This window comes from Botrytis deweyae, assembly GCF_014898535.1.
Source record: "Botrytis deweyae strain B1 chromosome Unknown BDEW_014, whole genome shotgun sequence".
Taxonomy (NCBI): Eukaryota; Fungi; Ascomycota; class Leotiomycetes; order Helotiales; family Sclerotiniaceae; genus Botrytis; species Botrytis deweyae.
In genome coordinates this window covers 206,357-229,727 of record NW_024066221.1, presented here as the reverse complement: position 1 = coordinate 229,727, position 23,371 = coordinate 206,357, and the positions used below count along the sequence as shown (strand labels likewise).

General features: G+C 42.9%; 8 protein-coding genes across 8 annotated transcripts; 4 read left to right on the top strand and 4 right to left on the bottom strand.

The window, feature by feature from the left end:
• Positions 1-516: 516 nt before the first annotated feature.
• EAE98_006502 (uncharacterized protein) lies at positions 517-3,203 on the top strand (the record flags this gene model as incomplete). Its single annotated transcript, XM_038954125.1, has 8 exons — positions 517-607; positions 691-921; positions 1,079-1,322; positions 1,377-1,618; positions 1,676-1,916; positions 1,973-2,842; positions 2,900-3,009; positions 3,127-3,203. The coding sequence occupies 8 exons, from the start codon at positions 517-519 to the stop codon at positions 3,201-3,203; spliced, it is 2,106 nt and encodes a 701-aa protein (XP_038809370.1).
• A 783-nt stretch (positions 3,204-3,986) lies between these two features.
• EAE98_006501 (uncharacterized protein) lies at positions 3,987-5,344 on the bottom strand. The gene is made up of 3 exons (XM_038954124.1): positions 5,075-5,344; positions 4,845-4,937; positions 3,987-4,714 (listed from the first exon to the last, which is right to left on the bottom strand). Exons 1-3 carry the CDS (start codon positions 5,230-5,232, stop codon positions 4,579-4,581), a joined length of 387 nt encoding a protein of 128 aa, XP_038809369.1. The 5' UTR covers positions 5,233-5,344; the 3' UTR covers positions 3,987-4,578.
• A 462-nt stretch (positions 5,345-5,806) lies between these two features.
• On the bottom strand, positions 5,807-7,402 carry EAE98_006500 (uncharacterized protein; the record flags this gene model as incomplete). The annotated part of the gene is made up of 5 exons (XM_038954123.1): positions 5,807-6,319; positions 6,377-6,694; positions 6,752-7,178; positions 7,245-7,321; positions 7,379-7,402. The coding sequence occupies 5 exons, from the start codon at positions 7,400-7,402 to the stop codon at positions 5,807-5,809; spliced, it is 1,359 nt and encodes a 452-aa protein (XP_038809368.1).
• Positions 7,403-7,891: 489 nt separating this feature from the next.
• EAE98_006499 (uncharacterized protein) lies at positions 7,892-9,983 on the bottom strand (the record flags this gene model as incomplete). The annotated part of the gene is made up of 3 exons (XM_038954122.1): positions 7,892-8,829; positions 8,879-9,794; positions 9,843-9,983. 3 exons carry the CDS (start codon positions 9,981-9,983, stop codon positions 7,892-7,894), a joined length of 1,995 nt encoding a protein of 664 aa, XP_038809367.1.
• Positions 9,984-10,357: 374 nt separating this feature from the next.
• EAE98_006498 (uncharacterized protein) lies at positions 10,358-11,617 on the top strand (the record flags this gene model as incomplete). Its single annotated transcript, XM_038954121.1, has 1 exon — positions 10,358-11,617. The coding sequence occupies one exon, from the start codon at positions 10,358-10,360 to the stop codon at positions 11,615-11,617; it is 1,260 nt and encodes a 419-aa protein (XP_038809366.1).
• A 550-nt stretch (positions 11,618-12,167) lies between these two features.
• On the top strand, positions 12,168-16,626 carry EAE98_006497 (uncharacterized protein; the record flags this gene model as incomplete). The annotated part of the gene is made up of 2 exons (XM_038954120.1): positions 12,168-12,373; positions 12,539-16,626. Exons 1-2 carry the CDS (start codon positions 12,265-12,267, stop codon positions 16,624-16,626), a joined length of 4,197 nt encoding a protein of 1,398 aa, XP_038809365.1. The 5' UTR covers positions 12,168-12,264.
• A 559-nt stretch (positions 16,627-17,185) lies between these two features.
• Positions 17,186-18,920, top strand: EAE98_006496 (uncharacterized protein; the record flags this gene model as incomplete). Its single annotated transcript, XM_038954119.1, has 4 exons — positions 17,186-17,303; positions 17,353-17,509; positions 17,569-18,200; positions 18,382-18,920. The coding sequence occupies 4 exons, from the start codon at positions 17,186-17,188 to the stop codon at positions 18,918-18,920; spliced, it is 1,446 nt and encodes a 481-aa protein (XP_038809364.1).
• Positions 18,921-21,445: 2,525 nt separating this feature from the next.
• EAE98_006495 (uncharacterized protein) lies at positions 21,446-22,929 on the bottom strand (the record flags this gene model as incomplete). The annotated part of the gene is made up of 6 exons (XM_038954118.1): positions 21,446-22,031; positions 22,104-22,535; positions 22,604-22,628; positions 22,689-22,703; positions 22,797-22,825; positions 22,901-22,929. The coding sequence occupies 6 exons, from the start codon at positions 22,927-22,929 to the stop codon at positions 21,446-21,448; spliced, it is 1,116 nt and encodes a 371-aa protein (XP_038809363.1).
• Between the last annotated feature and the right edge of the window lie 442 nt (positions 22,930-23,371).

Here is a 23,371-nt window from a genome sequence, read left to right as displayed (position 1 = left end):
TCAAAAAAATATTTCTTGTTTACAAATTTATTTAATTTGTAGGGTAAGACGTTTATACTAGACTAAATGCGGTTAAGTAGTATCTCAGTTTGTCGAGTTTTTACGGTATCCCGACATGAATCCGTCGTTCGGAGTTTAATCTATGTAAGGATCCCGGTTATGCCGGCAATGTTTGAATGATTGCTGATGATAGGTATATCAAGCGATCTAGAGAGAATTTTCATAATTCTGATTGTATAATCATTCATATTCGCATGATTTATCATGCCTCTGAATCCTTCTGGTCATTTTATCCCCATTTACTTGAATTTTTTCCGAGGAGATCAACATCTTCTTATTTTCCCCTTCATTGTGTTACATTGCCAAGTCGATGTCAAGCGATCTATCACGTGCTAAGCTAAACCAAATATCACCTAGCTGTGGAGTTGAGGGAGTAAGATAAGCACTTTCCGGAATTCCCTCGGCATTCCCAACCTTACTTTCATATGAATTGAATGGAATTGTTTCACGACGACCATGAGTGAAGGACCATCAGAACCAATCGAAGCTTCCATCACTCCTGATGAGGCCAATAGGATCATACACTCGCATCGTAAAGTTCGATATGGTATGATGGATCATTTCCCCATTCTTGGCTGGACAGTGGCAAGTCAAGAATCCTTCATAGGCAACTTGCTAAACAAGTCTTAGGGACCGCTTGCTGGCCTTGCAGGCAACGCAAGGTCAAATGTGATAATAAACACCCATGTGAGAATTGTGTGAAGAGGGATCACGCTCTCTTATGTTCTTACAATCCTAAGAATCGGGATCTCGGGAAGACGATACCGACGGCTTCAGTAGCTGGAGTTAAAAGAGCCCGTACCCCAGATAGTGCCAGTGATTATTCTGGTAGAAAGGAAGACGGCTGGCCAAGAACAACAGGTAAATTCAAATTCATATCAGCTCTGCCAAGAAGTTCAAATACCGACAAATGTGTTATTTGAAGCTATGCCATCTACACCCCCTGAGTCGGGGCCAAGTGTTTTTAATACCAAATAATTGTGAGACCGATTGAAATTTGAAGTTAATATCACCACAGAAGAAGATGATCCAAACGAATCGCGATATCTTGGGCAGAATTCAATCGCAGCTTTTTTGAGTGAAGAGGCTCAGATTGGATCATCACCGGGCGAAGGTGAACACGATGTCATTCGGAAAGACATTATGCCTATACTAGGTTTACAAATATCAACGGCTCCGTATCCTTTTATGTCGAAAGAACACATGGACAAAATAAGACATGATATTGCTATGGCATTACCGTCGGACAAAGATGTCTTAAAGTCAGTAGCACGGAAGATGTAAACAAGTTGCAATCACAGCTAACATTCCCATAGATCATTCCAAATCTACAAACAGATAGTTCAGCCATTTTGGGGCCTGCTGATCGATATTGATGACTTTGAGACGAAGTTGTGCATATACCTAGAAGATCGGGCTAGTTCTGCAAAAAGTAAGAATCCGAATCAGAAGGGAGTATCGTCAGCCTGGCTTGGGATGCTATTCGCAGTTCTTGCTGTATCATCAAATTACGCTGAAACTACATATCACAGACGTGTAGCAGCCTCACAATCTTTTGGTAAGCCGAATACTTTTTTTATCTTTGAATATGATAGGAGACTAATCTCAGATACAGTTCAAACATCATTCCATTGCCTAAGGCTATCTAATTTCTTGATTCGCCCATCATTGGATTCATTGCAAGCACTTTTAATTCTTGGATTTGTTCTAGCCAATGATATGAAGGCTGAGGCTTCGTGGGCATTGATAGGTCTTACTTGTAGACTTGCTCAAGCTCTAGGCCTTCATAGAGGTCCTAATGAGAGCGGTAGATTCACATCTTCTGAGGACAATGACTTACCTCGTCGTAAACTTTGGTACGCTCACTCACTCACTCACTGTCGTGTCTCTCTATTAATCTAACGGGTTTAAGGTGGACAATCGTCTGGCAAGATAGTTTACTCTCACTGTCATTTGACCGATCTCCAATCGCTGTGATCACGAGATGTAAAGTCCCTCTAAGCCCCATTGCTTTGACGGAGGGGTTCACCTACACAGAAGCTATGTATCATCTATGTCAAAGAGTATTGGATTTCGTCAAGAATGATTCGGTATCTGAGCCCGATTATAATCAAATCATCGCCAATTCAGTCGACGTTGAGAACATTCGTCAAAGGGTTCTCCCAGCACTCCGCATTAAAGATAAATGCAGGACAGTTCAAGATAGATTACAATACTTCGCACTTCGTCTTCACACGTCTTTCGTTGTCTCAGTGTTATGCCGACCCGCTCTTCGACGCGGTGAAAATGGAATGTCTTCTGACCAGAAGGCAATCATCGCAGAAAAGTGTAAGCAAAATCTCACAGAGACTGTTAGGATGTACTTGAAGATGCACTCATTGAGCGTTATACCTACCCGCTCATGGGCATTCACCTACCATGGCCTCTCATCCGCAGTTCTCCTGGGGATCTTGGGTGAAACTAAAACAGATCCGGAAGTTCGACAGCTACAAGGAGATCTAATAAGTGCTCTATCGGTTACTGCAGCAAAAGAACAACCATCCACCATTCCCAAATCAGATAAGGATATTGAACTCAGCGGACCTCTGTCAAGGGCGTTGGCTGCTCTAAAAAATATATATGATCATGGATGGGTGGTTGAACAACAACAAACTCAACAACAATCGGTTATGGTCCCGGAAGCTCAGATAACACAGGGCCCGGACTTCAAATCTACAAGTGAATATGAACAACAAAATGCTGCGCTTGCTATGGCTTCTATGCAAAATGGGATAGTACCACCGTATGTTTGCTATTTCCAAATAACTTTATCCGAGATTGTTCACTAACAGACACACAGTATGGACTATGCGCAACAAGTGCCTATGAACAATATGAGTGGTGATATGCAGTCTGTAGAACAGACATTAAACATGTCACCGATGGATTTATTCGATTCAATTTTCTGGGGTAAGTCATTAATATCCACTTTCATTTCTTGTGTGTTGCTCATCGATTGATACCCCCATCTCTCGCTCCGTCACTCATGGCTTTTGCTCGAAAGGAACTTGAACTAACATCCCACAGAACCTTACCCTCAAAATGGTCTCGAAACAGGTTTCGATTATGCCGGTGCACCTTTTTACCCGCAAGCACCCTTTTGAAGGATATCAATCTTTATTAGCTGCCCTAACCTAATGTTTTATAATGACAATGAGGATGGCCTATTTGGTCCGAGAAAAGTTTTAACGAGGGGTTGGACATGCGTCTTGGAGTCTTACTTTGTTTCGGGAGTTTGTTCTGTTCACTGCGGGAATTTCAAAGGATATTTAGTATAACGATTTTTAATGAAAGATTTATGGTTATGGTTATTGATACATGGTGTTCTTGATGTTGACATTGTGTATTATGTTGTGCAAGTACTAGGTAGGGACTATATCCGTTGAGTCCGACGAGTGCATAAGCATCTGGCATTCCAAAGCCAGAGGCCAGAGTATCGTGCTTAAAACCACTCGAAGAATTTTCCTATTTCCTATTTTTCACGTGGCACACAAAAACAGCGCATGGCACGCAGCATACCCCAGATAAAGTCTAACCCATCCTAACATCATTCCCATTCCCAGTCCCATTCTCAGTCCCATTCTCAAACCCTGGCCTCGGTTTCATTTTCTGCAGTGAACCGACTTCAATCACAGATATATGATACCTCTTCGTTCATTCTTTCAAAAATCTTCTACACAAAAGTCTCAGACAAGATCATAGAAGACTGCTGATCAAAGAGGAGTATGTATCATAAGCCGATGTTGAATTCGCACTCTTTTACTGTAGGTACGTAGTACGGTGAGCTAGCCCGTTCACGCGTGAAGCAGAAATTAAGCATGCCATAGACATACATATTATACAAAATCATCGCGGTAGCAAAATTGCATAGACCATGGTCAAATGTAAAGTAGAGAAAGAGAGAATTCTCATAAAATTAACCCATCTAACCTTAACTAGATTATCAAAAGCCTTTCCTTTTGATATCCGTCCCACCGAAGAAGTAATACAACCATTGAAAGAAGAGGAAGAAAGGAAATAGTATCCCAAAACGCCTCATGATCAATACCCAAACGTACGAAGGCAGTTGAGTCATGATATCCTCAAATCAGCCAGGAAGCGTACCATGCTCATGCGTCCCTCGCATAAATGTGATATCCAGGTCCATCACGCGGTGCCCAAAACCACCCTACCCTCCAAAACATCCGCAGATGTGGAGACGAAGTAGAAATACACAATCATAAAATTTCTCCTTTCCCTTCCTTGTTTCTCCATCCAAACCCCTGCCTAACGATAAACCAATTTGTCACAATATCCTTCACTTGATAATATGCGTATCATTGTCCAATGACTTGCCGACCGAAAATAACCAAAACCAGAACCAAAGTCAAAAACCAAAAACAATCCGAAAGCGCGTGATACTTATACGCCTCTCTATTGGAACCGCTACCGTGCAAAATACAAAAACTAATCCCATCTCATGGATAGAGAATGAGAAATCTATTCTTGCATCGCGTCGCCAGCATTATCGTTTGCGGTTTGTTTTGGGCTTGAGATGTCTTTGCCGAAAAGTGGACCATTTGCGGCAAGTTTTTTGGCAGAGGTCTTTGCGAAGAGAGAGCGAGGTTTGGTGTTTCTGGAGGGGTGCTGTTAGTACTTGTTTCTTGGGATATTTTGTGTGCAATTGAGAGATGGCAAGATTGCCCGAGGCTGTGCGAATGCCTCTATGGGTTGTGATGAAGGGAATAACGGAAGATGGTACTCACTTTCCAACTTGTTTGTTGCGATAAGCGGACAGTTTGGCAGTAGTTGGTGATTGGATGGTATCCGATGGGGAGATGTATTTCTCCTCTTGACCCCTATATTTTTAAATGAGTTAGTGAATGCTCTTGTATCTCAAATATTATCTGTGGATGGATATCAAGTGAAGGAATGGTGAAGCTCAAAATTGCTGAATAGTGTAGGTAAAAGTAACCAAAAAAAGAGAAGAACATACCCATTCTGTTGCATCTTGTTCTGCAACACTTGACGATGATATTCCATAGAATGAGGGTCAGCACCAATTGGTGTCTTCTTCTCATCAACTACACTGTTGACTTGATTCATAGCTGAGATGTTGACGTCTTTGTTTGAGAGAACGTTTGCTGAAGACATTGTGTATGTTCTTTTGAATGTATTGATTGTTGTTTGATTGTAGTAAAGAAGTATTTATCGGTAGGATTTCTTAAAGGTTCTTGTGATTTTGAATGGAATCAGATATTGTAGAAGTGAGGACTTTATGTGTTTTTATGTATTTGTTCTTCAGTTGTAGCGAAATCGAAAATTTATGATCTCCCTCTGGAATTATTTACGCTTGTTGTCTGGGCAACGATGAGCATATTTCTTCCGTTGCTCCACTTTCCCCTCCAAGTAACCAAATCCAAGCCCAAGCCCAAAGCATACAAAACCATCCATATACTCCGTATTGAAACTCAATCATTATTGACGTAAAAATGGGAACGCTTGGTTGGATTGTTTTGTTTGTTTTGATTTATTCAATCTTTTATGTTCATGTCATAGATCTTGATCAATTATTATGCTCCTCATGACATATATGCCTTTATATATGACTTTATGAACTTGAAGAATTATATTACACTACACCTCAATGTAATAAGTAGGTCATGTGAAAATCCAGTCTTGATATTCCTGTACGCATAAACAAACTAAATCCCTAATCCTATCTAACCTACAACTTAGATTTCTCCCGAACAGTTGGTCCTGGCTCTACATGCTTGACTCTGTACTTAGCAAACAGAGCTTCCGTAGCTTCCATTTGTCTGTGAATCTTCTGAGTCACCTCAGCTCCTCTTTTGTTTTCATTTCTACCCAATTGCTGTAGATGTACCTCATCTGGTCCATCGGCCAACCTCAATGTTCTGATGTTTGCCCACATGGATGCGAGAGGGGTATCTTGACATACACCAGCTCCTCCAAATGATTGTACGGCACGATCGATGACAGTCAATGCCATAGTTGGGACGAGTACCTTTGCCTCACCAATCTCCTTTAGTGCACTCTTTGCACCCCCTTCATCGATCTTAATAGCAGCATTAAGTACAACCAAACGGGCCGCGTCGATTTCAATTCTTGATCTTGCCACCCATTCGAGAATCACACCATGTTCTTTCAATTGTTTCTTGAAAGGTGTCTTTTTAGGATCATTGATACGCATGAGCATCCAATCCAGAGCTTTCTCGGCCTACAAAATGATTAGTTTTGGAAAATTTTGGTAGATGTAGATATCATTAGAACTTACAGCACCAATAGATCTCATACAATGATGAATACGTCCGGGGCCAAGACGACCTTGAATAATCTCGAATCCACGTCCGGGGCCAAGTACCATATTTGTTGCTGGCACTCTAACATTCTTGAATGTCAAATGACCATGTCCGTGAGGCGCATCATCAAAACCGTAGACTGACAACATTCTGTTGATAGTAATACCAGGGGCATCGGCTGGTACCAAGATAACAGACTGTTGCTTGTGTTGATCCGGATTGTTAGGATCACTCTTAGCCATAACGATATACACTTTGCATCGTGGATCACCAGCGCCACTCGACCACCATTTCTATAGAACAGATTAGCTGATTTGCCCCTGAACGAAATCAAAGATACTCCAACTCACCGAGCCATTCAAGATCCAGTGATCCCCATCTCTTCTCATATCCATTTGAATATTCGTAGCATCCGAACTTGCGATATCCGGTTCCGTCATCAAGAAAGCCGAACGAATCTTACCGCTCAACAATGGAGCTAACCACTGTCTCTTCTGTTCCTCATTTCCGTATTTCGCCAACACCTCCATGTTTCCGGTATCTGGCGCCGCACAATTAGTGGCTTCAGATGCCAAATGCGATTTCCCCAATTGTTCTGCCATCAATCCATATTCGAGATTCGAGAAACCGGCCCCTTCTTTGTAATGTGATTTTGCGAGGAACAAGTTCCATAACCCGAGACTTTGTGCCTCTTTCTTAAGGTCTTCGATGACTGAAGGGTAGGCATCCCATCTCTGAGTACCTTCGCCGAGTTGAGCGTGGAATATGGGGTCGGCGCTGTGAATTGTTAGTGGTGGTCTTGTGCGGTGAAGAACATGAAATCGAGTATCGTGGCAAACATACGGTATACATCTTTCTTCGACAAATTTTGTGACAAGATCAAGTGTTTTTCTTGCATGATCGCTCACACGATTAGCAGCCTAGAAGAAAATAATGATTAGTATTTGAGGAGGCGTGATCAGATGAATAGCTCCTACGAGAATAGGGATCTTGTCGGACATGATGGATGGTATTTTAAGGGGATCTGGAGAAATGTGTACGAAGTCGTGTCAAAACTCAAGCTCAAGGTAATTTCAAAATATAGCAACGATTGTGTATTGAACAAAACTTCTTATTCACAAATATTTAATTGAATGGAAGATTAATATAAGTATTGAGCTCCGCTTCGTTGTTTTAATATATTCTTAGCTCTTGTTACCCCAAATTTCTCCACACAAGTTCGGCTCGGCCAATTGTTCAATACCGAGGCAATTCACAGTGTGGGGGCCAGGGACAATATCCATCGAATCCGATGCATAGGATGCGCTGCGCATGATGATCTGAAACGAATGGTACGAGAAATCGATCCATATGGTAAGGTTTCAACTCGTTGACCAAGGTGATATTCAATTTCTATTTAATCACTACCTTGACTCCATTCAGAAAAAAACCGCCACCGTTATTGAGGTATCCTTTCTTTCTATGACCCAAATCTGACCAATATCAGACCTTTAATCAGCAAAATAGTTCGCTCTTCTCTTGCCCTTTCCACCAGGTTTATTACCCTTGAAATGCTTTTTGCTGGTCAGTTTCTTAATATCATTTGGATCCACATCCTTTTCCAAAGCTATTAATGTTGCCTGTTTCCTCCCTGAGAGTAGTTTCCCGCTAGCAGTTCCTTGCTCAGAGTATTTGTGACTGAAAGGCATTCGTAAATGTGCTGAATTACCTTGCCCTTGAGCAAAGAAAGTACTGTCAAGGTTCTTTGACTTTGGTCCTTGAGGCATTTCGATAACATCGGAATCTGCAACGGAAGCTTGATCATCGGCGGATGATGCCATTGATGCTAAAGCCTGTCGTCTCTTCTCTGGTAGATGACCTTCGTCATACAGCTCTCTATTAAATTCAAAAGGATCAATGTCCAATGGAGGAGGCTGACAAAATAGCAGCTTTCCATTAACGTAATCCTTAAGAATATGTCTAGCAGCTCTCGACTCATCCGGCTGACCTTGTCCTGTTCTTCTGAAACCTCTTGCTCTAGCGTATGCTGTTAACATCTCTTCAGCTGTTGGTATACCCGTTCCCCCTTCCTCCAAAGGTCGGGTCACGATTTTCATTCCATACAATGCTTCTAAGAATCCTTGGGGGATGCGGTGTGCTACTAAACCAGCTGGACCCACGAATTCTCTAAGTTGATCAATAGGCAGAATACCATTGCACACAAGTTCTGCTTTGGTGGTAGCAAAATTTGGGAAAACCAAACCAGGACAATCGCAAAGTAGGACTTTGTCACTAAGATGGATAGTTTGGAAATGCTTCGTTTTTCCTGGTGTCGAAGATACAGACACCTTCTTGGCACCAATTAAGGCGTTAATGGTGGAAGATTTACCAACGTTAGGGTATCCGACGAGACCAATTTGAGTCTTTCTAGTAATTCCTGACTCAGAATCTATATTTGTTAGCTTTAGATCTAATTGCATGAATATGGTACCCCTCACCTTGAACTTCAGGTGCATGAACCAAGAAAAGAGCCTCCAACTCATCTACAGTCAAGATTCTGGTACTTTCAGTTTCAGTGATTTCCTCGTCGCTTTCCTCATCATCCTCTTCAACAGCTGCCTCTTCATCTTGCTCATCGCTGTCCGCTTCACTGTCATCATCATCATCTTCTTCATCATCGTCGTCAAGCCCAAGTGCTCTCGCCTTCTCTGCTAGCTTTGATGCGGATGCAGAGGCCTCTGTTTCTTCTTCAGTCTCCTCTAACATTGCTTCATTTAATTCTTTTGCCAAAGCTGCTGAGAAGAACTTGTATTTGATACCGGCGGCCTCAAAGTAATCAGCCCAATGTTGTCTTTGCTCCAAAGTCAACATATCAGCCTTGTTTACCAATAGGAGATTCTCCTTGCGGCTATCGACATCTTTAACATATCTTTCCAAATCTTCAGATCGAAATAAAAGCGGGTTCCTAGCGTCGACGATTTGTACAATAAGATCAGATCTCTCAATAACTCTCCACAACTGCCTCCAAACTTCCAGATTGCGCTCAAATGGTGTCATCAATAAATCGTTGTTTTCCTGAAGTTCAGCTAGTCCTCTTCTCCATTCGAGAAGACCATCTCTCTCCATTCTATCAAGTTCTTGTGGGGTTGTCGTAGAATCCCATTTCGGTCTTCTTGGAACTGTGAGTCTTTCCTTATGTACCTTCTGCTTACCAACTGCAGCTCGTTCTTCCGCAGCCGATAACAAGTATGGATTCTTTTGATCGGTGTGAATAATTTTGACATTGTTCATCTTCTCCGCTGTGAAATCTGTGCCGGCTAACTCTGCAGTGGACAAGAATTCATCGAGTGCTGCCTGCTCCGTAACTGATCGCATCTTGACCCAGCTGGCCTCTTGCTTTTCGTTTGTGACATACTATATTCTTTCAGTATGGAAAGATGGATTGATCGAGTTTATACATACGGTTTCTCCAGTATCTTTGTGCGTTCTCTGAATTCCAGTCGCCGTGGTCTTTTTGCGATCTGCTCCTTTGCCCTTCCCGAATCTATCATTCATCAAACTGTTTCCCAGTCCAACGGCATTTTTGGATTTGGCGAGAACCATCGTGTTTACTTATATCCGTTCTTCAATAGGGTCGGTGTGCTTTCAATAAGTAATAATAGAAATAAGATCGCTACAAGAAAGTTTCCAATAATTCGCGGGGTTGAGAAGGAAGTATTGAATTTTATAATTTTACGGTGGAGTTTTGATTATCTCTGATTATCGAGCAAAAATGAGGGGCAAATTTCTCGGCTTAGTACTGTGATAAACAAGCTTGACCCGCCTAAAAAAGCAGCCCCTCGCACTAAGAAAATTAAATCTTTCCATGTAGATTTATAATTCTGATGTCTGTAATTGTAAACCCCGAATTCCTCGTCCGAGCAGAAAGATAATAAAACCATTTCTCAACATTACAACTACTAAACAATACCGGCAATATGGCTCGAGGAAAATGGATTGATAAGAAGACTGCGACACATTTTCAACTTGTTCATCGTCCTCAAAACGATCCGTTAATTCACGATGAATCTGTTTCGTCCATGGTCCTAAATCCCACCAGCGCACCCAATCCGAATAAAGTCAAGAAACTCGATGATTTAACCGCCGAACTTGGTTCAGGTATCGCGCGTGTCAGAGATAACGAAGGTGAAGCCGCAAACTATGGTGTGTATTACGACGATACCGAATATGATTACATGCAACATATGCGCGATTTGGGCCGTGGAGGTGGTGAATCAACTTTTGTCGAAGCTACTGGGCCAAAGAATAAGAACAAGGGCAAGGGAAAACAATCTTTGGAAGAGGCGCTCAAGAACGCAAGTTTGGGAGACAAGGCTGGTGCCGTTCTTGATGATGATATCTTACCATCCAAGAATCTTCGCAAGGTTACCTACCAAGCACAACAAGATATCCCTGATGCTTTAGCTGGTTTCCAACCCGATATGGATCCGAGGTTGAGGGAGGTTTTGGAGGCTTTAGAAGACGATGCTTATGTAGACGACGATGATGAAATTTTCGGAAAATTGGCAGAGGATGGTGAGGAATTGGATGAATATGAATTCGATGAAACTTGGGATGATGAAGATGGATGGGAATCGGACGCCACTGCAAAGCCTACGCAAGAATACAAGGACGCACCTGCTACAACCCAAGATATCGACGATGATGAGCGAGAGGATCATGGCGATGGGGATTGGATGGCAAACTTCAGTAAATTCAAGAAGGATCAAAAGTCTAGTAAGGCTCAAGCTACGCCTTCACAAGCAGATATGCAGTCATCTATATTTACTACTACAACGAATGGCGGAAGACGCAAGAAGAGAAAGGGTGCTTTGACTAATCCTTCCGCATACTCCATGACATCGTCTTCACTATTCAGAACCGAAGGTCTCACTACACTTGATCAACGATTTGAGAAGATTGAGGAACAGTATAACGAGGATTTCGATGATATGGCGTCCGTCTCGATGGCTTCGTCTTCCGTTTCCACTGTAGAAGGTGATGTTCGTCAAGACTTCGATGGCATTCTGGATGATTTCCTGGGCACTCATTCCATGAGTGGTAAGAAGAACGTCAGGAGAATGAAATACCAAACTGGTATGGAGCAATTGGATGAGGTCAGGATGGGTCTTGGTCCAGCACGCTTCACCAGCTTCGGTAGTCGCGCCAGTCGTGCCAATCGTTCGCAAAGGGCGTAATGGTGAGGATATCTAAAAATAAGGAGTCGTGGGTTGGTATCTGGTTCACATGTTGCAGGGAGTTTAGGTAAAGGCTATGAAAAGTTAGGAATTCCCCAAGGTTATGACATCTAAGATAAAAACGGTATCATGGCGTATATTGGGGCCTTCATCTAGGACTTGTCTTGGGCTATCATAGAATAGAAATATACATCTACATCTTTCAAAAACCATGAACGTACCGTTGACAGTCACTCCTAATGATTTTCAGAATTTAATCACATTTATGACATTGGAATATGTTTCGAATTCGTTTCCAATCCCTGAAAATGCATCACTCACACTTTATGTTACTACTCGAGTACCTACGACGTAGGTAGGTATTGAAATTTAGTTTCGTACTGCAAAGGAAAAAAGAATCACTGGTAGCGGTGGCTCAAGAATGGCAGAATTCCCGATACTGCCGTATGAAGTTTAGCGCGTAGATAACCTTGTTCTCGGATTATAGATCTTTGAGCTTGCGATAGTTACAATTCAGTACGGTCAATTGACAGGTGAGAAGGAAATTCGAAAATTGAAATTAAACTTACTGGAAGTAAATAAAAACGATAATCTAAACACTCCTCTCCGCGTCCTCTCCCGTCTCTCCATGATTCATATCACGAACCATGCTGCTCAGTAGCAGTAACGCCAGAGGCGCACGAGGAAATTCCAAAAGTTCACGAGGATCAAGAGGTCGCGGACAGACGGGTCGAGGAGCTTCAAACAACTCCTCTGGTAAGCCCCATCCCACTTTCATGACATCCATCAAGATCACAAGCATTGACCGACAATATCAATCTATACCATGGGAAGTCCCATGCTAGAAATTAAAGATCCATCAACTCAAGCATTCACATTACTATTGTCATGAAAGAAACTCACACAAATTTGATCATTTAGCTACACCACCTCCTAGTGCGACAACAACGACAGATCCATTCGAAAAAGCGCGACTCGAGAATGCTGCGAAGCGCGAACAGAGGGGCCAAAACGGGACTGCGACCAATACCAGAGGAAGAGGTTCATCGCGCGGAGGGCTACATAACAATAAACAGGTCCGATTCGCGACTCCACCAATTGAGGAGCAGACTGGCCCTCCTGCAAACGCAACGTCTTCAAATATGAATAACTCTTTTGGATCGGGGACCGCCACACTCTCCAACCCGTTCTCATTTACTACAAATACCAATACAAATACCAATACTTCAACAAATGTCTTTGGGGCACCTACTGGACCTAAAAGCAGTTCGTCCTCGCCATTTGCTCCTTCATCCAGCTCCAATTCTCCCAACACCAATGTCTTCGGATCAGCAAGTGCGGCTCAGCCTACAGCTGTAAACCCATTTGCTTCTTCAAATTCTTTTGGCACTGCATCTCCTTCATCAACTTTTGGCACCCCATCGAGTGGCTCTACAGCTCCTTTGTCTTCCCTGGTCAATTCTCAAAACCCGAGTACTCTGAAAGGAACGAGAGGCGCGACCTCAAAACAGGTCGCATTCGAGAAGAAGCCCGAGAAACCTGCCCCGCAAAATGTCTTGAAAAGGCCAGTACAAGTGAATAATGGCTTTACAGATAAAAAGAACAAGGCGTCCAACCAGTCGAAGTCAGGCTTCGAAACCACCTCGTCCACGCCGTCGGATATGGCCTCGTTTGCCTCAAGTAGTGAGCTAGCCACCAAGATTAACGCCCTTTTACAAAAAGAAAAAATTACTTCTCCACGATGCAATGCGAAAAATCCAGGGGATCCTCGCGAAAAGGCGGCTGTAAAGAGCTATTTAGATGAGCTTAAGAAGTATCGAGCACGCGTCCGCGCATCCCTCATCAAAGGCGGTTTCATCGACGATCCTCTCAAACCAAAGAAACTTAGTGAAGCCATAGATTTCAAAGGAACATGCGACCAGATGTGTCCAGAAGAAGAAATCATACGAAGAATTATCGAAGATGATGTTCAACGTGCCGAAAAGGAGCAAGCCCCCGACGGATCCATGCGTCCTTCGCCTCAAATGATGATCAAAAAGTTGGCTAGATCTGCCGCAGGAGAAGATGCACCACTTCCTCAAGATGTCCGCTCGCCTGCTGCACTCAGACGGACACTCGATTATCTTATCGACATAGTTTTGGGGGAGGATGATAACCTGGCAGCTCAACATGAGTTCTTGTGGGATCGAACACGTGCAATACGTCGGGATTTCGTATTTCAATCCTCAATGAGCCCACCAGAATTGGCTGATCAAGTTTACTGCCTTGAAAAGATCACCCGGTTCCATGTTACTGCGTTACATCAAATGTCAAAGCCTGACGTTGCACCGGAGAACTTTGTGGAGCAGCAGGAGGTTGAACAACTCAGCAAGTCTCTCCTTTCGCTGATACATGCTTATGAGGATTGCAATTTGCAAAATATACCTTGCGAGAATGAAGCCGAATTTAGGGCATACTATGTACTGCTCAATAGCAGCAATCCCGGGATCCTGGAGACGGTACAAGATTGGGGGTGGAAATTTTGGGGAGAGTCGGAGCAAATTAAGATTGCCGTTGGCTTAGTTGAATGTTTACAAAATATCTGGAGCCCACGAGGCCCGCTACAACCATTTTCGGTATTGAACGTCGCTGAAAATGCCTTCTCTCGCTTCTTCACGATTCTGAAAGGGGAAAATGTGTCATATACAATGGCTTGCTTCGCTGAGATGCACTTCAACGAAGTTCGGAAGAACGCATTAAAGACAATATTATCGGCCTACCAGCGACAGCGCGATCAGCCAAAGGACTGGAATATTGCCAAACTGAATCAATACTTGCACTTCGATGATCCATGGGAGATAGTTGACTTTGGCGAAGCTTATAGCCTCCGATTCGACGATCTGGATGATGATCCCTGCTTATCATTAGCCTTGGATAATCAAGTCGTTGATCCATTTCCTCCGATCAAGCAGCCCCATTCCGTGGAAGTTGTCGAGCGAAAACGCACTGGTCACACTCTCACGGAGGTGATCGATACGACTGTGTATGAAAGGGTGTCGGCAACAACAACTCAGGGCGAAGAATCAAGTTCCGACGATGGACTGTTTGTGAAGGACAACCAAGGAGGACCTTTCAACGTGGGGGGTGTGAACTCATTCTCACCAGCAAGTACATTTTCTCAACCGCCAAAGCCCCTCGGCTTCCCAGTGGCACAAACACCACCTCAGCAGGCTTTTGCGACGTCTCCAGCCACACCATCGTTCGGCTTCCCATCAGCAAGTCAGGTAAATACTGCCCAGCCCGCCACTGAACCCGCGCCAGAGAAGCCGAAGGATGCAAACGCCCCCTCTAGTTTATTCGCCCCACCAGCTCCGACCGCTGCGTCTACTCCATTCGCTTCGCATAATCCCTTTGCAGCCACACCAACGAATACGCCGCCGCCCCAATCTAACGCTGCAGAGCCAGCGAAGTTCACTTGGCCATCAGATAATGGAGCATCTCCGAAACTACCACAAGCTTCCACAGATCCACCAAAATTCAGTTGGCCTTCAGACAATCCAGGCTCTTCAAGCCTGCCCCGAACAACACCCACAGAAAGTCTGAAACTTTCTCAATCATCTGCAATCAAGACTCCTACTCCTCCAGCTCCAGCTCCAGCCCCGCAGATTACTGAGCCCAAAGTCAATGATTGGAGTTCCAGTTTTCAACCTGTACCTCGATCCATGTCATCCGAACCGGTAGCGCAGTCTTCTGCATCTCAAACCGCGAAGGCCACTCCATCTGTCCCAGCACCACAGCCAGATCTCAACAATTTATTTAAACCTGCCGTGAGAGAAACTCCGCAGCCTGTTATTCACATACCCGCACCTGAAGTCTCCCCACTAGACAATTTTGCAAAATGGATTGCCCTAGGCGAGGATGGAATCGTTGAGCAATTCATGACATATACCGTCCAGACCTTAGTACAAGAAACAATGGAAATTTTTATGAAAGAGGAGGCTAAGAAAGCAAGAAAGGAGGCTAAGCGAATTGCCGAAGAGGAGGAGGAATTGGCACGAAAGGAAGCCGATGAGTTCCGTCGTAACGCAGTAGCCGTGAAATATTTTAATATGTGGCGGGTCAACGCCCATCATCTATGGGTACGCCGACAGGGGAGCAAAGCTAGAAGAGCTCGGATAGAACATGCTGAAAGCATGAGAGCCTCCAGAGCTGCACTTTCGGCGAACGTTGTTGACGACTTTAGAGTTTCCATTTCAAAGGGTAAAAAGCGAGTGAAAAACAGTCCTTCCAAAGGTCGACGACCAAGCCTGGGGAGTCTCTTGGAAGGAACTGGCGTCCTTGAAGGTGTACACAACCCACAGGACGAGATACGAGAAATTGTGTACAATGGACATACCGAACATGGCAACAAACGATTCAAATCTTCTGTATCTTCTATCGCATCGGATTCGAGTTCGAACACGCATACGCGCAGTCAGTATGATAATCCTTTGCAACGTTCACTACTCTCGGATCCTTCTTTCCTGAATGGAGGATCTCGAATTCACCTTTTGCCCACTTATCAAGCAGAAAACGAGACTCGGTCACAGCTTAGTGGCGTACAAACGGATTATTTCCGATTGAAAGCCAGAGGCATCACCACTCTTCCTAATGGGACGCCTCTTGCTACTTCTGTAGCGAAAGACCCTTTGCGCCAAAAAGAATATTTCGAGAGTAGTGGTAAGCCAATTAGACTTCGAAGACCGATGATACCAAAAGAGCAATCGATACCAAGAAGCAGCCCCGCCAGGGAACCTGCTCCACAGTTACTTCTCCCTGCACCAACTGGCGATGAAGATATCCAGCGTCTGAAAGAGCGAGCTAGAGCTGTCATGGCAGTCGATACCGGAACAAAGCGTGGGTCGGTTGATGATGATGATGAACTCTTTGAGAGAGCAAAGAGAATCAGAGAAAGGATGGATAAAGATTCAGAATGGCTAAGGCGAGAAGTTGATAGGTATTCTGAAAGTAGAAGTGGGTCATGGTCATAGATGTATTAATAGCATTTTTGGGCGTTATAGTAGCAAGGCGGTTCTTGTGAGCGTATTTCAAAGGAAGGATTTGGGAAGTTAAAGTTTGCATTGGTGGTGGGCGTTATAAGGATTTTATAGGATGAGATTGATGATACCTTGGTACCTTTTTGGCATTAACAGGATGTCACACAAAGAGAGGTTGGATGAGATCAGGCAGAATACAATATCAATTTTCATCTGATTGATAATTTCTTTCCTCTATTGTTTCCTTGATATTATCTGGTGATATTAAAATTCTATTTAGACAACCCTCATACTCAAGCCAAAACAAAAAAAAAATGAATTGGTTACAATTGGTCAATGATAATCTAGAGTTGTTGAAATTTCATTTGTCAATTTATGCTCACGTGATTCCGGGAGCTTTACCTTGTCCGAACTAGCTTCCTCCACCAAAATTTCTCGTCGGTAAATTTTCTAGAGCTTGAAATCTTCGAGGAAAAGTGAAAAATATCCAACCACCTCGACAGCGACCACAAAAAACCGGATATTGTAGATTCGTCAATTACCTTTATCCAAGATGGCGCTTGTATCGACAAAGAAAGAGCAAGAGGTTGATTACACAATCAAGCCGGAAGCTTTAACTCCAGCCGTTGACACCAGCAGCTGGCCATTATTGTTGAAGAACTATAACAACTGTATGTTTGAAGATATTCAAGCAATGGGAACATCGCTGACATTGCTTAGTACTTGTCCGCACTGGACACTTTACCCCAATTCCCAATGGCTGCACACCGCTGAAGAGAGACCTCAAGTCCTACATCAGCTCTGGTGTCATTAACCTCGATAAACCCTCGAACCCTTCCAGTCACGAAGTTGTAGCTTGGGTTAAGCGCATGTTAAGGTATGCATTCACCGATGCGCAGTCAATTTGCGACGAGAGCTAATTGGTACAAACTTTAGAGTTGAGAAGACTGGTCACAGTGGTACCCTCGATCCAAAGGTTACCGGATGTTTGATTGTCTGTATTGATCGCGCAACAAGACTCGTGAAATCGCAACAAGGTGCAGGAAAGGAGTACGTCTGTGTTATCAGGTTACACGACAAACTTCCAGGCGGAGAAGCTCAATTTGCGCGCGCCTTGGAGACCTTAACTGGTGCTCTCTTCCAGCGTCCTCCTCTCATTTCCGCCGTCAAGCGTCAACTTCGTATCAGAACAATCCACGAGAGCAAACTTTATGAATTCGATAATGACAGACATTTGGGTGTTTTCTGGGTTAGCTGCGAAGCCGGTACATATATCCGTACCCTCTGTGTCCATCTTGGATTGTTGTTGGGTGTTGGTGCACACATGCAAGAGTTGAGGAGAGTACGAAGTGGTGCCATGGATGAGACCAAGGATATGGTCACTCTCCATGATGTTTTGGATGCTCAATGGATGCAAGACAATGCACGCGACGAGGCATACTTGAGAAAGGTTATTCAACCATTGGAGACCCTTCTCACTACTTACAAGAGAATTGTTGTCAAGGATAGCGCAGTCAATGCTGTCTGTTACGGTGCCAAGCTGATGATTCCTGGATTGTTGAGATACGGTATGTTTGTCAAAAAAATTCTTCCCCCAATCCGCAATGATTAGACACGAGTTTCATGCACCACTCATATAGCCTTCGGGTCGTTGATGAGGAACAAACCACTTTTGAGAATGAGCAATGCGATACACTCCCACATTTCTAGATTTTAAATAAGAAGGATATGCGCTAATCAATTTTACAGAGGCCGATATCGAGGTTCATGAGGAGGTCGTCCTTATGACCACCAAGGGAGAAGCCATTGCTCTTGGTATCGCACAAATGTCCACCGTTGAACTCTCATCTTGCGACCACGGTGTTGTTGCCAAGGTCAAGCGTTGTATTATGGAACGTGATCTCTACCCACGCAGATGGGGAATGGGACCAGTAGCAATCGAGAAGAAGAAGATGAAGACTGAGGGCAAGCTCGATAAATATGGAAGACCAAATGAAGCCACCCCAGCCAAGTGGAACAACGAATACAAGGATTTCAACGCTCCTCCTGAAGAAGGAGCTATCGCTATCCACCCAAAACCTGAAGTAGTTACCGCCGCTGCTGCTCCAGCGCTTGCACCAATCGATGGAAACGCTGCCGAGGATGATGAAGAGAAGAGCGATAAAAAGAGAAAGAGACATGATGGAGAGACAGCCGAGGAGAAGGCTGAGCGCAAGCTCAAGAAGAAGGAGAAGAAGGCCAAGAGGGAATCAAAGAAATCCGCCGCAGGCAGTTCTGATAGCGAGTAAAGTCGAAAAGTAAAATTTTCACTTAGCTCATTGTCATGATTGGATCTCGGTGCAGATTTCCTCTTTTCTTTTTTCTCTGTTTCCTTATTTCTTACGGTGGGAATGAGAATTGGCGTTGATCAATGAATATTACTGTCTCTTTATGTGTGCAACGAATGCAACATAGCTTTTGTATCATACTTGCAGGGGTTCTTTTTTGCAGGCAGGGTAGTTATAAAAGAATTCATTAAATAGGAAAATTGAATAAAAGTATAGTTAAAATTACATTGCATGTTACTTGTTGATACTTGGTGATGTATTGTTCTTTTGAACATCGGTGTGATGTATCAAGTCTACACGGGAAGCAAGCAGCAACAGCATAACGATTATACTATATAGTACTCATATCCACAAGTCGTCTCCTAGGACCACTTAATTCTCGTATCGTCTATACTACAGAAAAATCTACCTCACCTCTCCATCCACACAACACAAACATAGTTTACTTCTCAGGACACAACGTACACATCAGCTCTCCTCGTCTCTTCTATCATTCATATCAATATCCGAGTTTCTTTCCTCGCGCTGCCCTCTTCCCATTTTTCATCTCCGACCAGAATGCAAATTCGATGGCTATGTGTATGTAGCCCTAAACTTGTACCCGGAGATGGGATAATGTTATCTCTTCAATCTTTTCAAGTCATACGTTCCAAGCTCTAAGTCATAGGTTTGATAACTTTAGTCTTGAGTCATGTACTCTTTCTGTTTTATTCATTCTAATACATCACAAATCGATATTGGTACTGGAGTCTGGAGGTCGGAAGTTCAGTGGTGTGTTTAATATTAATATTAATATCAATATCAATATCAATATCAATATCAATATCAATATCAATATCAATATCAATATCAATATCAATATCAATATCAATATCAATATCAATATCAATATCAATATCAATATCAATATCAATATCAATATCAATATCAATATCAATATCAATATCAATATCAATATTAATATCAATATTAACACCTGTACCTATATCTGTGTCTTTGATATAATATGGTTAAGATCCTCGAAATCAGAATCTAAATCTCAAATTAGTTTTCTAATTCAAGGTGTTGAGGCGAGTTTTCTTTCTCTCCCGTAAACTACTAACCAGTCTTCGGGAGTATTTGGGAATGCTTTATTCATTTATATAGGGGGTACGTTATATGTATCTAAAGGAATTACTGGGTATCCGTTGGCGATTCATTCATTTTTTTTTTTGTGGAAGTCAGATGTTGATATTTGTAGAATAGAATACAAGATGTGAATTAAGTTAGATGCTAATTCTACTTTACTGTTGTAAAATGTTCTTTCTTTGCTCTCGGTTCTTGGGTTTGATGTCGATATTGATTTCTGAGATCTTATACTTGATCTTATACTTGATCTTATACTTGATCTTATACTTGATCTTATACTTGAGTACATTGTACATACATCAAAAACAATATATAATGCAGAACTTATCAATCACATAACACCATCATCCAGCCTCTGTCCCGCACTATCCCCTCCTCTCCCCGCAAAAACAAACAAAAAGCCACCCACCCCTAGCGCCTAGCTCCCCGAAATCTCCTCTATATCTCTTATAATGACGCTTTGAGCCTTTCTATCACGTAGATCTCTTAGTCGTATGCTCTTATATCTCTATGATCTCTTATATCTCTAATGCGCGAAATTCGATATCTCTTATATCTCTGATATCTCTGATATCTCTTATATCGCTTATATCTCTTATATCTCTTATATCTCTTATATCTCTCATACCTCTCTTCTCACACTATACATAACACTCCCACAAGAGCAACACATCCCTCATCCCTCATCCCTAAATCCAATCTCCATTCAAACCCTCCCCCTAAAATCCAAAATCCAAAATCCAAAATCTAAAATCTAAAATCTAAAATCTAAAATCTAAAATCTAAAATCTAAAATCTAAAATCTAAAATCTAAAATCTAAAATCTAAAATCTAAAATCTAATACTAAATAGACACTAGAAAGAAAAATTTGAACTTCAAAAGTACATCGAGATGAGATGAATAGATAAATAAATTGGGAATTTTTACTATACTCCATTCCGTAGTTTGATTTTGAGAGGAAGGGAGGTTGTAGTGGGTTGATGTGTTGTGATGTGCTGTATTGTGGTGATGTGATGTAATAGGATAATGAATATATTAAGAATAATAATAATAATGATAATGGGATTGAAAGTACCAAACAAGATGACAATAAAACCGAACGATATTTTCATTTTCGAGATATGATACCGTGGAAATAAAAGCGAGTAGATAGACTAGGTAGTGTGAACACTGCTACTTAGCCAGTGCTCCAATCTTTGGTGTTCAAGCTAAATCGCATGTTCCATACACCAAGAGCATTTGGGTGACTGTTGACATCTCGGCATGACATGTAGCTCAGTAGATGCAGAAGAAGACTTTTAACACTGTGATTCATCAACTTCCTCATATATTCATTTCATTCCACTCGCAATCAATCCTAAGCCTTAAAAGCACTAACGATACTAATAACATCCTCATCCGCCACAAAATGACCCAAGCCCACTCTCTGCGGCACATGTCTCGCGCTCGCACCCCAAACCAACGCATATTTAAAGGTATCCTTCAGGGTCCTATGAATCTGATCACAAACGTCTTCAATCCTCGATCCACTCCTTACAATCAACGCTTCTGAGAAATCCGGATCCACTCCCTTCCTCTTTGTATAGATACGAATGAGTTTCAATTCTTCCCAGCAGCGATCAACAACATCGCGAATGCCAAGATCCATTTCGCAAGACATGACGACGGTGTGAGGTTCCCGAGCGAGTTTGTCGAGGAAATCGAGGGAGACGCTGTCGATTTTGTTGTAGACGTATAGACATTTGATGTATTTGCGGTGATCTTTCATGATTACGTCGATGAAGTCGTCGACGGTGCAGTATTCGTCTCGGACGAGAACCTCGCAGTTGAGAATTTTGTAGTCCCGGAGAATGTTGTAGATCATCTTCTGATCGATGTATTTAGGTGGTGTTTGGAAGGTGATTTTCATGCCGCCGGCGGCTTTAGGTTTGAGGTAGATGTTTCTGGATGTGTTAGCCTATAAATCTATAACGCAATATTTCTTAGTATAAATGGAGAAGTGTAAATCAACATACGGTGGTTCCCTGTTCAACCTGATCCCCACAGCCTCCAACTCCGCCTCCAACAACGCTCTCTGCTCCGCCTTCTTGGTAGCATCCAGAACCATCAAAATCAAATCGCTCGTCTTCGCCGCACTAATGACCTGTCTTCCTCTACCCTTTCCCTCAGCAGCCCCTTCAATAATACCCGGCAAATCCAAAATCTGAATCTCCGCCCCACCATACTCCAACACACCAGGAATAGCTGTAAGCGTTGTAAACGAATAAGCCGCCACGACAGATTTCGTCTTGGTAATCTTGGACAAGAAAGTAGATTTTCCAACAGATGGGAAACCCACTAGGGCAATTCGCGCATCTCCGGATTTGGATACGTCGAAACCGGTACCACCTGCTCCTCCCGCTCCTGGACCGGGCTCGAGAAGTTGGGCGCGGTAACGAGCGAGTTTTCTGGATGGCGAGGTGAGTAAGAAGAATCATCTGTCGGGAAAAGCCGAAAAGAAAGAGAACAAACAAACCCTTTGAGAAGTCCAAGATGATATTCTAAAAGCAGATCATATCAGTTATGATCACGTGCTACCAGTTCTTCCAAATGGTACATACCAGTCGCCTTATTTTCTATTCTCACAATTAGCACACATTCACAAGATACTCTCCACCCCTCCATTCATCACGTATGCACCCCAAACCCTCCAGATTCATTCAACTTACTCTGCGTCCTCCTCATCTCATCCTCAATCCTTCCACAGTATTAGTATTCTTCATCCACATCTCATCTCACCCCACAACTCCATTCCCAACACCAGAAAACTCACTCCTTGATCTTTTCCGTAATATTAACCATCTTGACGGTTTTGAGCTCTACAAGCCAGTATGATCTGCAATATCAAAGAAGCGTGTACGAGAAGAATCCAACTTGTGATTTTTTGAGGTTCTCGTTTGGGCACCCAAAAGCGGTGGGAGATGGCAGACCAGACCAATTTTTCTGAGAGCTTGTCTGACACGGCCGGGAATAATGTCCAGAACGTGTTCTTATTCCCAGTCGATGGAAATTTTAACAATTTTGTCCCTAAAATGCGAGATGTAAATTACAAAAGTGAACAATTTTTCAGATGTGCAACAAAACTATTTCTACCGATGTTGACCCGCTACACACGTGATTACCCCTCCCTCCAATAAAGACGTGGAAGCTTCCAAACAGATTATGGACAAACGACACTCGAGTATTTTCATTCATTCGAACCTTTTCATTAATTTGTTTGTAGAATTACTGAATGATCAGGGTA